General features: G+C 47.0%; 1 protein-coding gene across 9 annotated transcripts in view; it reads right to left on the bottom strand.

Annotated features, from left to right (window-relative positions):
* The window catches only part of LOC139755548 (fibronectin type-III domain-containing protein 3A-like), a 499,565-nt gene that overhangs the window by 194,718 nt on the left and 290,447 nt on the right, over positions 1 to 14,400 (bottom strand). The window contains exon 2 of one of the 9 annotated variants that reach the window (XM_071673990.1): positions 7,668 to 7,712. The exons of the other annotated variants lie outside the window; for them this stretch is intronic. Coding sequence (XP_071530091.1) covers positions 7,668 to 7,712 — 45 coding nt within the window. The remainder of the gene's footprint in view (positions 1 to 7,667; positions 7,713 to 14,400) is intronic. 9 annotated transcript variants of the gene reach the window in all.

Genomic DNA, 14,400 nt, shown 5'->3' with positions numbered 1-14,400 from the left:
AGGTCTTCTATCCCCACAGCTGGGTCTGGGACCTTACCTTACGTATACCTTACGATGGTTCCGGAGGTCTTCTACCCCCACAGCTGGGTCTGAGACCTTACCTCACCATACTTATATCTCACGATGGTGTCGGAGGTCTTCTATCCTTATCATGCCATTTTGATCCAAGCTGCTGTTTAGCTCCCTTGCTCAGTCAGCCTGATGGAGGCCGCGGTTCGAACATTAAGACAACCTGGCAGGCTCGGTGCACTTTATGGGCACTTGGGAAAGAAAACAAGCCAAGGAATACATCCCTAAAGACGGGGATGATGGTGGCGGGTGTGTGGCGGGGAGAGAGGTGTAGGAAGGTGGGCTCCCACAGAAGGGAAGACGCGTCAGGAAACTTGGCTGATGACGGTGATGATGTTGGGTCGCGGGCTGACGAAGGCTCCTCGCTCCTCGTGTTGTCTAGCCCCGAGGCTCCTCTTGCATCTTACCGCCGCTGCTTGCATCCTCACCCCCACCTGCCCTTCCCGGCCCATCCTCGCTTCACCATCACCACCACCACGACCACCCCTTCGCTACACTACTTAACATCTTGGTGACCGGCCAGGCTGTGAGGGGCGGCTATGTAGGCCTGAGTGCTGCGGCTTCCGACAGCTTGGCTGATCAAAGACCCAACCCAAGTCCGAGCTGTCGGGGGTAGAAGACCCACGAAGAATTAACCGGGTGTTAAGTTTTTCAACTTGCAAGACGTTTCCCTCACCACACAGGATGTGACCTAAAGATCAACTGCATTACGTGTACAGTACACGTACGATTAACGTACGATGTACGTACGGTTTACTTAAGATGGTTTCCACGGAGTTTACCAAGAGTGGAGAAGCGGCCCTCCACACCATATGCTTATCTTTGACTTTACTTAATTTACACACATTGTCGTGCTCAAGGGTCGTACATCGTCGTGCTCAAGGGTCGTACATCGTCGTGCTTAGGGGTCGTATCTCATCGTGCTCAACTCACCTCTGCCTGATGAGAGAGAGAGAGAGAGCAAGCAAGTATTCACCCACTTTAATCCATATCCTCACACATCTACTTTAGTCTACTGAACAACAGGTTAAAAGAAAAGTCTGTAACATCTACCCGATCCTCATACCCTGCTGCTGTATTTCTGCATCAGAGCGATGGAAAAATACCTGGTACATTACTCCACCATTCTGGAAAATGATTCCGCGGTGCCACCTTGCCACTACCGAACACAACGTAAGTGTTATCCGACACTCACGATGTGCAGTGTGAGTTTACAAGCGATTTACGATCCTATTAATATCCCCAGAGGGACGTGGGTGGTGTTCTGCATTCTGGAGGCAGCATCCGAGACCATCCATGATGCTAAAGAGAGCAACGAATGCAAATTCTTTTCTCTCCTTTTCTACGGTGACTAGACAGAAGCCCCGCTTGTGGTTTCCAAGACCATTTTACACGTTCTCATCACAAGCGCAAGGTTTCTGAAACCCTCTGTACGCGTTCTCTTACCACAAACATATGGGTTTCTGAAATCGTCTACTTCTTCTGTTACCCTTCTCCTCTATCCATGTCAAAACGTTGGAGTAAATCACTATCCTCCATCCTGACCTACCCTTCCTCCCTCCCACACACCCTACTAGTCTGACTCCTTCAACCACCTCCCTCCTCCTCCTCCTCCTCCTTCTTTCCACACCCCCACGCAACTCCATTCATCTCACTCCCTCCCTCCCTCCCTCTTCACTTCCCCCCAACCCCTCCCTCCTACACATTCCCTGTCGTCTGCATCGTGGGCGTAAAGCCGACCATCAGGGGTTAGAAGGAGAAGGGGGGAAAGTTCAGCAAAGGTCAGACAGCCGCATCCAACACCTACGGAGCGGCTATTAATATATAGCCATCCGTCCCTCCGTGGCTAAAGATAGCACACTACCGCTCGACATTAGCTCACGATCCCTGGTCGCTGACATTACCACATTTTCGTGTCTCGTTCAAACGTTTCCAGCGACACCAGCTACGCACAGCGAAGGCGGCTGGTCACTCCCACCCACACGGTCAGTTGCATAGTCCGAGATAGACTATAAAGATATCCCAGTGTCCACATTAGGCTGTAAATGGTAACGTTATATAAACAAACAGTATCTCTCTGTAGTTCAAAGTACCTCAATTTATCTCGGTAGTCATATATGTCTAACACGAGCTTTATGTATATCTAACAGTAGCCCAACATACCTAATATTAAGGCTCTACATCGAACAACATCCCTATATACCTAAAAAAAGAAGGCCTGTACATCTCACAGTGGCCCAAACAGCAGTCTATAATTCTTCCAAGAGAACATCTGCCCTGTACAGCCTAGTGCCCAGTGAGGGAGTGATGTCTGTCCATCCAGCGGGAGGTAGAACATCACTTAAGCTTAACCCCCATCGTTACCCTGAGTCGTGTGCCTCCAACAAGCAATGTTTACCTTTAAAAGCAGCTGACTACCAAACACAAATGTCAACTCCTCACGCATTAAAGGGTAGCTGGCCAGCGAAGCCACCGTTTACAGCTCGAGAGTTTAAACGCCGGCGTAACCAAAATAACAATTAACTGTTATATTTCTTTCTTGTGTCTCCCCTGATGATGCGATTATTACACGAAAAAGCACTTGGGAACTTATCGTGCTTCATTTCCCCGTGGACTCGTAGGAATATATATATATATATATATATATATATATATATATATATATATATATATATATATATATATATATATATATAGTTCTCTTTCATGCAACTAAATTGGGCTCTAATTGTAGTCGAGACTTCATGGGTGGGTGGAGAGGGAGCAAGACGAGTGTACTGAAGTGTGTGTTAATGCGTTCCACTAATTCCCCAGGTTTGTTCCATAATTGGAGAGATCGTAACAAGGGAGTGGGAGGGTGGAAGACTCACTGTAACGCACTGCCTTTACGAACGCTTTCATGCCTGATGTTGTAACACCCCCTTCTAACTGCTCTGAACCATCGCTTTAACGGGTCAATAGCAACCTACTATCCATTACAGACTCCAGGTCTTAACGCGTCTCACCTGACCTGCTCTTGTCTACGGTGCGAGGTAGGGTTGCTGGAGTTGGCTTACTCAAGGGGCAACACCTCCTCCGTCCCTATTTTCATTCAGGCGTTCCCAGCCTAGTTGCCGGCCTCCCTTCGCCCGCCCACCTCCGCCCTACCAGAGCCACATCTTCCTCCTTCAGCCGATCCCGTTTTCTCTGGGTTGATCAAATCTTTTAGCAAACTCCATCCTTTTCAGTGCTACGGTGTGACAATATATCTGGAATTTAACATAACCTTGAGAGAGAGAGAGACATCAATGCGAAATGAGCTTTAATTCTCGTATGAGTTCGTTCAGTCCAATATGCGCTCACCCAGTACACAACTCAAAAGAGACTAAATTTTAAATGCTTCTTCAGAAAACGAATCTTCGCCACTCGCTCCATCGGTTCGACATTCCCGCGCCTAGAGAAACGACTGGCAATCCAACGGGAGGGAACCCAAGTACATGCCTCCTCAAAGAGTACATCCCTACCACTCACACTGTCCAAGATGCTAAACCACTACGGAAAAAGCCAGGTCCGTCACCTCCTAGGATGTCTGAGAGAGTCGAAAGCTTGGCTTCGGGAAGGAGCACACCTCCACATTACCTCATATAAATGATGTTTACGCTAACGCCACTATGACCCATAATTACCACCTTCAAGATCCTCCCCTCAATTAATTTCGCATAATACAGAACCAACCTCCATGTCATTGTCCGACATCCGGATCGCCGCCGCCCAACAACCCAAGCTTCCGTGAATAACACACTTTCCCTAGCTTCAATTACCCTATTACTGAAGTCCGACTACACTTTCCTTAGCTTCAATTACCCTATTACTGAAGTCCGACTACACTTTCCCTAGCTTCAGTTACCCTATTACTGAAATCCTACTCAATCCTCGACTAGGACTATTTGTCTTGCAAACGAAGCCAATTTACACAAAGGAGAACCTATTTACAGTACATACGGCTTAATCAACACGGTCGAAGACCAATCAACAATTAAAAAGACCTTCACAGTGAAAACATGTACCCTCCATTAGCTAACATGCAACTCAATTAATCACTAGGCAGCCTGATTAATTCTCATGACGCAGTCACCACGGTAATTAACATCCGTGAGCCCATTCAACATTCACGCTGCCGAAATAATACCCATCAACGAAAAATAGAGTAATTAACGTATACAAATGCACCTAATTACCTTCAAAAGCCTGACTGCGAAGCACAGATCCTAGGTTTCGGTGAAGCCCATCGTCCAGACCCACATAACACCAGTGAAGCATCTACTGAACATGAGTGGGAACACAGTGAACACCCCACCAAGTTCACTTAACATCTACAGAGACCAAGTAACTTAAGAAACCCACTTAAAATCCAAGTCACAAATTTCAAGGCGCGATTAACATCTAGGGTGAAAACAATGACGGTATCTTATGAAACCCAAGGAACATCCAGGAAGACCAATTGAGAAACCAAACTTCAGAATCTAGAACTCGTATGTTAAGGCACGATTAACATCTTGGAAGAACCGTTAAATATTTAACTCGTGAAGCCTAATTAATATCTAAGAAGACCAATTAACTCACAGGGCTCAAACCAATTAACTCAGAGCTCAATAAACATAAAGGTAGACCAATCTAACTCACGAAAACTCAATTAACAACTAAATGCTGCTCATCACACACACACACACACACACACACACACACATACACACACACAAAGGGAATATCCAGTAAACAGTTCGCATTGTACATTACGCTAAATCTTTGCTTGTCATGTCTAATCACCACACTTTAAGATGCACAAAGATGCACTTTAAGATGCACCTGGGAAGTTCCAGGAGGAGGGCCAACAAGAATGGTAACACAATAAAACAGTTAAAAGGGATATACGCGAGAGGCCATATATACATGTCCACCGAGGACGAGAGAAGAGAAAAGGCGACTTGATCACAACATTTAAGTTTGTAAAAAAAACAAAAAAACCAGTTGGACGATGTCGTTGGAAGGTTACACACGACAGAACAACCAGAGGTCATAACGTGAAATTAAGCGAGACACTCGCTAGATAAGGTCAAGCACACTTGCAGCATACGAGCGGAGAATGAATGGGATAATCCCAGAGATGACATCGTGAATGCTAAACAAAAAAAGAAAAAAGTTTAAAAAAAGATGCAATATGGTGGAGAAAGATATGAACAAGAGCTTCTGGAGCCACCTACGAATGCAGGACTCTACCTTCCCATAACCGTGCAAAAAGGTAAGTAAGTTACCCGATGCGCCACCGTTACCTCTTGCCATCTGATATCCCTCGTCCTAGAGTTGCAGTTCGGCACCGCATCGGTATCCAGCCCCACCACCGCTCGTGCTGACCGCTCCAAAGAACAGCCCCAACCCAAGCTAACCAAACCATCATGACCATTATCAACAATTACAGGGGACTGCCAACCCAATGTCAGCGTCATAAAAAAAAAAAAAGAATTCATGTAATCTCCCACAAACATTTTAATATCCCGTTTATAATGCGCATTTCATCTGCATATTTTCAGCCCTTGCTACAATTAATTCAATAAGTTATCATCATCATATCACTAAAAAGCTTTGTACACGTGCAATTAAACGAATATATAGTTTCAAATGCAAAAAATTATCAATATTACCAGCATTACTTTCCCTTATCATTATCATCATACCCAAACTCCCTCCCCATACTGCACAGCGAGACAATAATACAGGGGTAATCAATTACTCTGCGTCAGTAACGGGTAATTAACACGCAGCAGGTGTAATAAAGAGCAGAGTTCTATTGGCCATAAATATATACCTTCCTGGTCATACGAGAGGTCCTTCGTACACTGGCCTCCCCCCCTCGCACTACGGTAAGCAGAAGGTACAGTTATGTGGTTCTGGTCACTGTAGTCTACAGTTTATACAACAGGGGTATAAAGTCCTACAGCAGGTACGAGGTGGGGGGGGGGGGGGGGGATAAAATCCTCTGTTAGCTTTTCCTTCCGATGGGTCAGGTCAAAGGCCAGGGCCATCATAACCCAAGGGTCGTACCGTCGTGCTCAAAGGGTCGTATCGTCCAGCTCAAGTCTTATCGTCGTGCTCCAAGGTCGTACCGTCGAGCTCAATGGTCGTAACGCCGTGCTCAAGGGTCGTACCGTCCAGCTCAATGGTCGTAACGCCGTGCTCAAGGGTCGTACCGTCGTGCTCAAGGGTCGTATCGTCATGCTCAAGGTCATAACGTCTTGCTCAAGAGGTTGTGTGTACCGTCCTGCTCACAGAATCACAATTCAACTTGATTTGAAAATGTTAAAGAACCATCGTACAATAAATTTCACAGTAAACAACTTAAAAAAATCAATAATTTTCCATATCCTTGCTCCCTTAGGCGACCGTGTCCAGCCAGAGCCATCATCTAGCGGGAAGCAGTGGACCAAATGGTTCCTCCTTGTTTACACACAAGTTTACAAAGCCAGTGCGAGCAACTGTTGCTCCAACTTTCTCCTATCTCGTCATCCATCACTCCAACATTTACATCTTCACCAACCCAACGCTCCATCACTTACACCTCCCCACCAACACCGTCATTTACTCCTGCACAACCCAAGCGCCACACGAAACTTTTCACATCACGCCAGCTTCCCAACCTCCAACATTTACATCTCCACCCGCTCAACACGAACGGTCATTTACACCTCGCCAACACCACCCAATTCTCCTCATCACTTACAACTTACCACCTTTCCCTTACCTAACAACAACACTAACTTTACAGTTCCCTTCACCAGCCCCTCCTCTTTACTTACCCTTTCCCATTCGAATATCATGTAGTAAATAACCTGCAGGGATCTGTGAGAAAATGACTTGGAGAGCCGACAGTATTCTTAATAAGTCACCAGAGCCCCATCTCAGGAGAACTGTAAAAAGAACAGATGTCTGCGGGTAAACACTGCCACCGCACGGCAGAACATGGATCAGGAAATGTTCTCCACACTGTTCATACAGTACATTAGGGCCAGAACTAGAATATACTTCTCGAAGTTGGTCACCGCACTTCATGAAGCATAAAGAAGTTAATAGAGAAGCTCCACCATGAGGGCAGCAAACATAATACCAACAGTTAATGGAGCCGAGTTACGGTATGGGGCCGGAGGACATGCATCGTCTACCAGGGAAGGGAGCGGAGTGAGGTGGCCTTCGTCCAAACCCAGCTAGATCGTGTCGACTGGGAAGAGGTCTTACAAAGATGCAGACACAACACCCATAAAATAAAGAAAAAACAACTTGTCAAAAAAAGAATTAAAGAAATTACATGACAGGAGTAGTGGACGACTGGAATAAACTGAGTGAGGAATGTGTGTATGCGGATACCATACTGAAGTTGAAGTACCCTGTACGATAAAAGTTCGAGAAATGGAGCCCCATGAGCGTAGAACTCCCTTCCCTGAGAGTACAAATGGGTAATTACGATTACACACACACACACCAAACATACACCCATGCGGACTGAGACACACACACACACACACACACACACACACACACACACACACACACCAATTTTTTTTACACACCTGTTTTGCCCGGAGCCGTAGAGTACAGACGGTTCTCAAACGTACCTGCAAAAGAGAGAGACAGTGGAGTTAGCATGGCACATCTGGTGCTATGGCAAGGCAACACATGAGACTATATCAACACATCCTGGAGGACACTCAACATGCACTCATCAAGGGTATAAAAAAAAAAAGGCTTTTAAAAATCTTACTTAAAAATCTAAAATCTTACTTTAAAATCTGACACAAAAAATGTGTGTGTGTGTGTGTGTGTGTGTGTGTGTGTGTGTGTGTGTGTGTGTGTGTGTGTGTGTGTGTGTGTGTGTGCCTTTAAGAATAAAGTCAAAAGCTGGAATACTACTACTCCAACAACAATAATTATAATAATAATAATAATAATAATAATAATAGTAAATAATAATATTGTGTTTCAACATCCGTACCATTGATATCAACTACATTTATCACTAAGTGATGACTGGTCACACAGTAGTCAAAATAATCCACCAGGGTCGTTATAATCACCAGTACACTAAGCTATTAATCAGTACACTAAGCTATTAATCAAGTCATGTGGTACTGCTCGCATTCTTAGTCAAATTTACCCTCAGCCAATGAACTTACGTTGTACTTCTTACACTTGCAAGTCAACCAAATCCAGTAGTTTACGACCAGACAATCTGATCCTGTTGATTCAGTCAACCAAGTCACGTAATATTCTTGAAACTGTCCATGAACTCATGGGGTATCACAAACTGTTAACAAACTCGAGTGCAGCTTGAAGCTGTCAATAAACTCACGTGGTACAGCTTAAACTGTCAGTTAACTTATGTGGTACAGCTTAAACTGTCAGTAAACTTATGTGGTACAGCTTAAACTGTCAGTAAACTTATGTGGTACAGCTTAAACAGTCAATAAACCCATGTGGTACGGCTTAAGCCGTCAGTAAAGTCACGAGGTACTCTTTAAGCTGTCAACAAACTCACGTGGTACTTCAAACTGTTGCCAAACTCACGAGCTACAACTTAAAGTGCCCACAAACTCGAGGCGCACAGCTGAAACTACCTACAAATAACGTGCCACTTCTGAAAACTCCACTACTTAAACTGCCCACAAACTCACGTGGAAGTGTCACCATGCAAGGTAGCTATTAAGCCAGATCGTGTGTAAAGCTTAAGCCTCCCTGATCACGGCCGATCAGGCATCAACCATCGCCCAAGACCCACAGCAAATTAGTGCTCACAGCATGACCTATACATCGTCCCCAACACACAGCCTGAGTGCTGATCAACAACAAACGCATTAAAGATGGCTGGGGGGAGATCTGGAGAGGATGCCCCCAAAAGTAAGTGGCCAAGATGGAAATGTTGGGAGTTGGAGGAACAGGACTACGAGGGAGGAAGGCCTGGATGGATGGAACGGAAGATCTAGATGAACGGAATGGGAGGAAAACCTGGATGGATGAAATGGGAGGACTTAGAAATCATCAACCCGACATTTTTTTTTACCTTAGGGGAAACTGGAAGGTTTGGAGACAAGACTGACTGGACTGGAGAAGATGGTCGTTCATTGACAAGCCAATAGCTTGCCTGGAAACCAAGCTGAATCAAAAGGTAACGAAAGTAACTCCATCCATCAAACACGTCATTACCTCAACAGTAACCAGAAGACACGTACGTCCTCACTTCTCAAAACAAAAAAAGAGACTTTAAAATCAAATCAATTCTCCGTTCCCATAGTCTCAAGACTGTCTAGTCTTATCTGCAAGGGTCTGTGACCCTTCCTTGGCAAACAACGGCGAGGGAGAGTCATTCCTCACACTTCGACACCCCCGAGAGGAGGACCGCCACCCGACACACGGAGGTAGGTTCCTACAAGGCATTCCTCCGACGTCTTCCCACGGTGCTCCAGGGGTCTGTGGCCTCTGGGGGCGTTCGTCCTCACGGCCCCTCTCGTTATCTTCAGCGTCCACGACACCGTTCAACCGTCTGACGGCCTCGAATAACACTCCTGCTTTTACATATACTGTAACCTTAAATATTTTGACACGAAGGTGGGATCCTTTGATCAAAAGGACGACGGGACGATCCCCTGGGCACGAAGGTTGGTGGTGACCCTTGAGCGGGACTGTGCGACCTCTGGGTGTGATGGCCTGCTCTTTGGCCTGACCCTTAAAGGGCGGCGGCGTGGTGCTCACCGGATAACCCCCCTCCTCTCTCTCTCTCTCTCTCTCTCTCTCTCTCTCTCTCTCTCTCTCTCTCTCTCTCTCTCTCTCAGCTCCCTCCTGAGACACAATGACTCGGCTCTCTCAATATTTACACTTACCCTGCAACCTTTTTGCTGACATGACTAACCATTATTTCCCCCCGGCTGGCATCATGGCCACCTACACACGGCCAGGTTGGCCAGCTACACCATCATGCCTGTATCAGCCGTTCCTAGAACCAAGGAGGAGAGGTTCTTTCTTGCCCGACACTTCATAGGGATCTGACGAAGTTCTTCATGGGTGACTGGTGACGTGAAAACTCAAGATTTCCTGGTACCCTCATACTTACGTTAATACTTAATTATATCATCAAAACAGTTAACCACGGTTCGTCAGTACAATAATCTCGCTCCCCCACCACCCCCATACAATTGCCCACGTGAGCAAGGTAGCGTCACCAACATGCGACTTAACCTTCCAGGAATAAGTCTTCGCTTGGCTCCTTCTATTCCTACTTGTAAAAACTGGGGGTGACAACAGGAGGGGCGTGGGATTTCCTACCGTCCCACAGCTCCCCTCCCCGGGCCCCCTTCGTCAGTCGCTTTCTACGACACGCAGGAGAGACGTGGGTTGTGGTCTGTTGTTCGTCTACTCCCAGGGACAAATAATTCTGCAAGTCTCAATGGCTCAGCTGTTATAACCTTTATGTTAACAGCCGCACCTCAGAACCCTCCTGATGTCGATGTATGGTACCCGCTGTACGCTCTGTGCTTGCAGCCACCTCATCCTACATATATCTACGTTCTCACAGACGCTATTGTTTACTCATACCAACAAAAGCCTTTTTAAATACATAAAGAAGTCGAGTCGACGGTGAGTGAGCAAATAACAGGGATCGTGTGAGTCATCATGACGGTAGCTGTCTTGATCACGGAAATGGGGCAGACTCGCTCCCTATCATCATCATTAACAGCACCTTTATCAAAAATTACCTTCTTATTGCCTCCGTCTATAATTAACCCATGGGGGTTAGCGTGAGAGGCAGAAGGCGGGTGCTCGTCCACACACACACACACACACACACACACACAACACGTAATGTGTGGACGTGTCATGCATCATGATAGACGGGTCACATGTGTGTCATGAGTGTCATGTTGATAGATGGACGGCTGAGTGTCATGCGTGTCAAGAGTTAGACGGACGGACGGGTGGGCGTGGACCCGGACCCGGACTCACCAACCACCTGAAGCTCCTCCTCCCTCAGGTTGGAGTCAACCCATGAAACACGACGGCGCAACTCTCTGAGAACGACAGCACAGCCCTTTGGCTGGTCTTCGACCTGACCCTTCAGCCCGGACCATCATGCCCTTAGGTCGTAACGTCGTGCGCAGAGGGGTGGTGTGTTGTCGCCCTCGCCCACTGTGTTGGAAAAACACGGAACTCGCAACATCTACAGGACACCTCCGGCGTGCGAGTAAGGATTCTGAAGGTCCGTCTACAACGCCAGCATCCAGGAATACTCAACCACCCTCCTCCTCCTCCTCCTTCTATGAGGAATGCCACGGCATAATAACTACAACTCCACAAGCGGCTGCAGCCCGCATGCCTACACATCCGCCCCAGCCGAGCTGATCACATATATATTAAGGTGACTAGACATTCTCTTCACAGCATCGAAGGCGGCGGCGACCTCTTAAAATGATGTCTCTCACATTCCCAGTGAGTGGATTTGACGGAGCTCTGGCACCTATTCCTTCCAGATGGGAGTTGACTGCCCATGTTACACCACATCGTCCACATCACTCATGATCGGGACTAGTCTTACCAGCACTCTTCATGGAGACGCTATACGATAGACCTCGTGTATGCTTTCCAAGAGGTGACTACAGGAGTATTCTTAAGCTTCGTCAAATATAATCTGATGTCTGACTGATGATAGTGACCAGCCCGTGACAACCTCTGCTGGTCTTGAAAGGTGGCGGTGTTCGCTGGCCTGTTCTCCAGTTGGGAGAGCACACGAGTGTTTTGAGAAGCGTTGCCTCCGGTTCTTCTCAGAACAGGCTCTCAGGATCCAGCCTCCCATCACCCTCTACCGTCTCGTCTCGGGCGTGCCACTTGCTTCCCATTCTTCCTTTCCAACACGGTAATGTAAATGGTGCATAAGGTACACGGTACATAATGTACACGGTATATAATGTAAATGGTACATAATGTACACGGTATATAATGTCTTAAAAAGTCTTTCGACTAAACTGCAAGTTGGGCCCCACCGCTCAACTCCCATTGTCATGGTGTCATGTGTCCTCTTTTCCTTCTGTTCTCTGTCTCTGTGTCTGTCTGTCTGTCTCTCTCTCTCTCTCTCTCTCTCTCTCTCTCTCTCTCTCCCCCCCCACTTCTTCCCTTCCTGGACCGTGCTGGAACTCTGACTCCAGTAAACATCATGTAGTCCTCGGTAGCTGGCTGGAAGACTTGACTGCGTGTCTCTCTCTCTCTCTCTCTGTGACGGCGACCTCCACCGAATGAGACCATCGGACTGTATGCTGGTGTCTACCACTTCTCCTGCAGCTGGCGTTGTCGATAACACTCCAGAGGTGCGGGGTACACGGCGCATCTTCCTTGAGAAACGGAAGTTTTACCAACAAACCCAGCGGAGCCCATCTAGTTACCCGTTTCCTCCTACGATCAACTGGAAGGGGCGTTGAGGATCCAGTTTAACTTTCTGCAGGTCTCGTCAGGTAAAGAATCAAACTTCTCACTGGCCTTCATTACGTCTGGATGGCCATTCTCTGACAAGAAGGACTTCTAAAAATGTAGAGAATGTTTAGGCAATAGTAGGGAGGTCTGATCTTCCAGCTAAATCAAGCCGTCTCAACCCAAACTGTGCGTCTCATTTGTTGTTTAAGTATCTGTAATACATTACCCACGCTACAGCAAGGGAAATGGTATAGACTACATGGCAAACCAACGACTGAAACAAGCAGTTCAATTCTCTCGCCCTGCTAATGTTATTGGAAAACCACACATTTTGGAATCCCCTTTGGCATGTCTACCCTAAGTTCAGATCTCTCCAGAACTATATAACAGGAGCCATGGCTTTTTTTTTTTTTTTGCAGGACAGGCTACTGCTAATACCTCCAAGGACTTCTTACGAAAGATCCATGACCTCGGTGTCCTATGGGCACGAAGGTGGTGGCATCTGACCTGAGCTTCTCCGCGGAGCATCATTGCTCAAGGAAAGATCGTTAAACGTCCAAGTCGATCTTTTGTGATTATTCATAAGTTCAATGGAAAGTTCATGGCAGCGTCTTTCCTAGTACTTAGCTCGTTTTCTTTCTTACTGCCTCAACCAATACTTTCCCAACTCTGTCCTGCTGTTTTCTGGGTCTCACCATTTCGCAGATTCATACCAGTGCCTTCTCAGAATTTCGCTCGAGCACGTCTCAGTGTTTGCAGGTCCGGACAGATGATGTTGGGTGTCAGCTTTCTATTCAAACTCAGCTCAGGTTGTAAAAGAGCTCTGAGTTGTCTCTCTCGCTCACATACCCAGCTTCTTAAAAAAGAAAAAGAAAAAAAAAAGGGTACATTCTCCACTCCATTTTTCGCTACTCTGATTCCAGCTGCTAATCTCAACGTGCACTGGAGGCGACCTGGAAGGGTTCAGGCTAAGTGTGGCGGCTTCCTGCCCCCTTGTGCGAGGCGAGACCAATGCTCTCTCATCCCTCTCACCTGGTGTACACACATGCCTTCCCCCTCACCTAGCGTACACACACGGACTCCCCCCTTACCTTAGTGTACACACACGGATTTCCCCCTCACCTGGTGTACACAAACGGATTCCCCCTCACCTGGTGTACACACACGGATTCCCCCTCACCTGGTGTAGACACACACACACACACGGATCCACCCCACCCTCACCTGGTGTACACACACACACGGATCCCCCCCACCCTCACCTGGTGTACACACACACACACGGATCCCCCCCACCCTCACCTTCCGCAAATACTGCTGGCCAGAGCAATAGCAACTGCTGCTTGAAGGCACAGACGTTGTAATTTCACTGGGACGGGTGTGGGCGAGGCAAACACTTGTATCCACGCGTGTCTGCTCTTCTACCGAGATACTTATGGCCGTATCATATATTCTACTCAGGCAGAAATCCCCCACAAGATACATCACTATTTCCTGTCCACGTCCACATCATGTGTGGTGTGGTATGTCCCCTCAGAAAACCTGTACTAGGGCTGGAATTTCTAAAGTGTTGCGATTGTAAGCAGGTCTGTTGTTTTGCGCATTTGCTTTCTCTGTGTTGTCATAAAGTATGATAAGTCAAGACTTGCAGCTTTATAAAGTAATTATGCAGTGCCAACGGAGAATGATGACGGCTCTTGCACACACAAAGGAACAGACTTCTTGAAGTCCAATCCTTGAGCGACTCCTCCCACCTCCTCCAGTCACACCTACGGAAATTCTCCTCTAAAAAGTCATCCCTTCATGTTCGTCCCTCCAGTCACATTGCACAGTCCTCACGCCTCTGTAAGC

Source organism: Panulirus ornatus, chromosome 19 (assembly GCF_036320965.1).
Source record: "Panulirus ornatus isolate Po-2019 chromosome 19, ASM3632096v1, whole genome shotgun sequence".
Lineage (NCBI taxonomy): Eukaryota > Metazoa > Arthropoda > Malacostraca > Decapoda > Palinuridae > Panulirus > Panulirus ornatus.
The sequence above is the reverse complement of the archived record's forward strand: the minus strand, read 5'-3'. Positions and strand labels throughout refer to the sequence as shown.